At 44.9% G+C, this 2194-nt stretch overlaps 1 protein-coding gene across 2 annotated transcripts in view; it reads left to right on the plus strand.

The window, feature by feature from the left end:
- Positions 1–328: 328 nt before the first annotated feature.
- The window catches only part of katnbl1 (katanin p80 subunit B-like 1), a 16450-nt gene continuing 14584 nt past the window's right edge, over positions 329–2194 (plus strand). The window contains exons 1-6 of one of the 2 annotated variants that reach the window (XM_014015435.1): positions 329–463; positions 914–1031; positions 1156–1193; positions 1369–1651; positions 1763–1878; positions 1960–2010. In XM_014015435.1, the coding sequence (XP_013870889.1) occupies positions 1026–1031; positions 1156–1193; positions 1369–1651; positions 1763–1878; positions 1960–2010 (494 nt within the window). In that variant the 5' untranslated portion in view covers positions 329–463; positions 914–1025. The remainder of the gene's footprint in view (positions 464–913; positions 1032–1155; positions 1194–1368; positions 1652–1762; positions 1879–1959; positions 2011–2194) is intronic. The other variant, XM_014015434.1, reaches the window with a different exon arrangement.

Here is a 2194-nt window from a genome sequence, read left to right on the forward strand (position 1 = left end):
TCCGTAATGTCCGCCAGGCGTCGCTAAAACTACACACACACACACACACACACACACACACACACACACACACACACACACACACACTAAATATTCACGTTTAAAGACAGACTGTGTAATATGTACTGTATATACACAGTATTGTGTGCTGTAATCTCATTTCAACAACTGCAGTATCTAATATTTGACACTAGATGGCGCCAGAGCAGAGTCAATAAAACTCATGCTCCGTAATGTCCGCCAGGCGTCGCTAAAACTACAGAAAAACTKWRTTTTTTCCTTCGTTTGAATCAATCCCGCAGTCCTCAGACACACCGGTGGTTTGTGTTCGTTTGAACGGTAAAACGGTGAAAGGCTAACACAGGACGGTGTCGCGCTGTTTGTGCTCCAGTTTCAACTCGTTTTTCCCGTTTTGGGATTCACAGCCCTTCGGCGACCTTGTTCCTCTTTACAAAATGAGCCGGTTTGTATTCACTGTAAAAATAATTACATTTTATCTGCGTTACCTGTCGTGAAGCACATATGCTATATGTGGAARGCTAACCTGTTAGCGCGGCCTTGCTAGTTGCTTTCGTGTTTTCTTCATTATTGAGCTAAATGCTATTAGTTGAGGCTAAAAATAATTGTTTGCAGGAATGCCGCGTGAGCTAACTTTTAGCTACGGAATGCGCTCATTTTAAAGTCGGATTAATGTTAGCTGAAAGTTCATAACTTTAGCTAGCATGAGTGATTATTGGTCCCAAAAAGCGGCCAACGCCTATTTTAAATTCAACACGTCCTTTATTAGTGTGTTTATCTGCTTGAACCGCTCTGCYGCGCCGCAGATAAGTGCAGTTAAAAGTTAGCCAACATGTTAGCTCTCCAGGAAACSAAGCCAGAGTTTTGCTATCAATAATTGTCCCATTTTTCCCAGCAGTGTCCTGTCTTCCAGCAGCTGGTAAACATGTTTGGAAAGTGTTTGATAAAACCAGTGGCTTCCAGCGGTCCTGTTTGCATGTTTCTACTGAACAGAACATGAAGCAGGCATGAAGGTAAATGTACAGGAAGTAAAGTTTACATCAAGTATTTCTGTGTTAAGTTCTGGTGATGGTGAAGTTCAGTGGTATTATAGTGAAGACTGTGTTAGTGGCCTCATCCCCTATCCTTTTGTTTTAGGTGGATAATATAAATAAGGAAGATTTAGGTAAAGACAGGTGAGTCTTTAAACATTTGTGGGGTTCATCCAGGTGTGATCACTCACTGTCCCACAGTCGCCTCTCAGCCACTGGAGCATTCATCACTCCATGAGCATTATCACCATGTAAACCTCTTTTAAATGATRTAAGTCTCTAAACTGCTGTTGTTGTCCGTCTTCCTGGCCTCGGGCAGATCTCAGGTGCACCACAGAGCGCAGAGTCCGGGGAAAGCCAAGCGGCCGTCGTCTCACAAGAGGAAGAGTTGTTCGTCAGCGGAGGTGGGTGCCAAGCTGCACCGCAGATYGTCAAATGTGGGGCGTCCCCGTGAGCCCGGCATGGCCAACAAGGAAAACGAGCTGACGTGCTCCGGTGACGTGCGGGGCGTTCGCTGCTATGACGGCCGCGGGCCGCCCGTGAACCCTGCCGAGGCTTCCAAGATGGCGGCAGCCAGCTCCAAGTACAGCGACTTCACCGAGGTGGGGGAGGGAGCTGGAGCTGTCGCCTCCTTCCAAAACATCCTCCACGCTCGCTTTGTTTTGTTTGTCGTGGAAAATGTTTTTAGCGTTGTTTGTTTTCTTCTGGAGCAGTTGTCCAAAGAACACGAAGCCATGACTCGTATCCTGTTCGGAAGAGATCTTCGGCTGAAAGTTGCTCTGACGTTATGGAGRAGGAACGCCAGTGAATTGGTGTCCTACTTAATAAGGTTGAAAACTTGAATGACCTCTAATAATTGCAGATATTTCTCTTACAACCYGCGTCATCTTCAGTTCTGTTTTTCTTTCAGAATACAAGACCCAGGTGTGCTGCTCGACTGCTTACCTGTCTTAACGAGCAAGTGAGTCACATTTAGGTTTTTACCAGGGCTGCAACGATACAGAAAATTCACGGTTCGGTTCGATACTTTAGTCTCACGGTTCGATGTTTTTTCGATACAAAAAAGAGAAATTTCCATGTCCCTTTTAACTTGTAACTTATTTAAATTAATTATGAACATTTGTTTAACCTCAAAAGTACAGTTT

Source organism: Austrofundulus limnaeus, unplaced genomic scaffold (assembly GCF_001266775.1).
Source record: "Austrofundulus limnaeus strain Quisiro unplaced genomic scaffold, Austrofundulus_limnaeus-1.0 Scaffold129, whole genome shotgun sequence".
NCBI classification, from domain to species: Eukaryota; Metazoa; Chordata; class Actinopteri; order Cyprinodontiformes; family Rivulidae; genus Austrofundulus; species Austrofundulus limnaeus.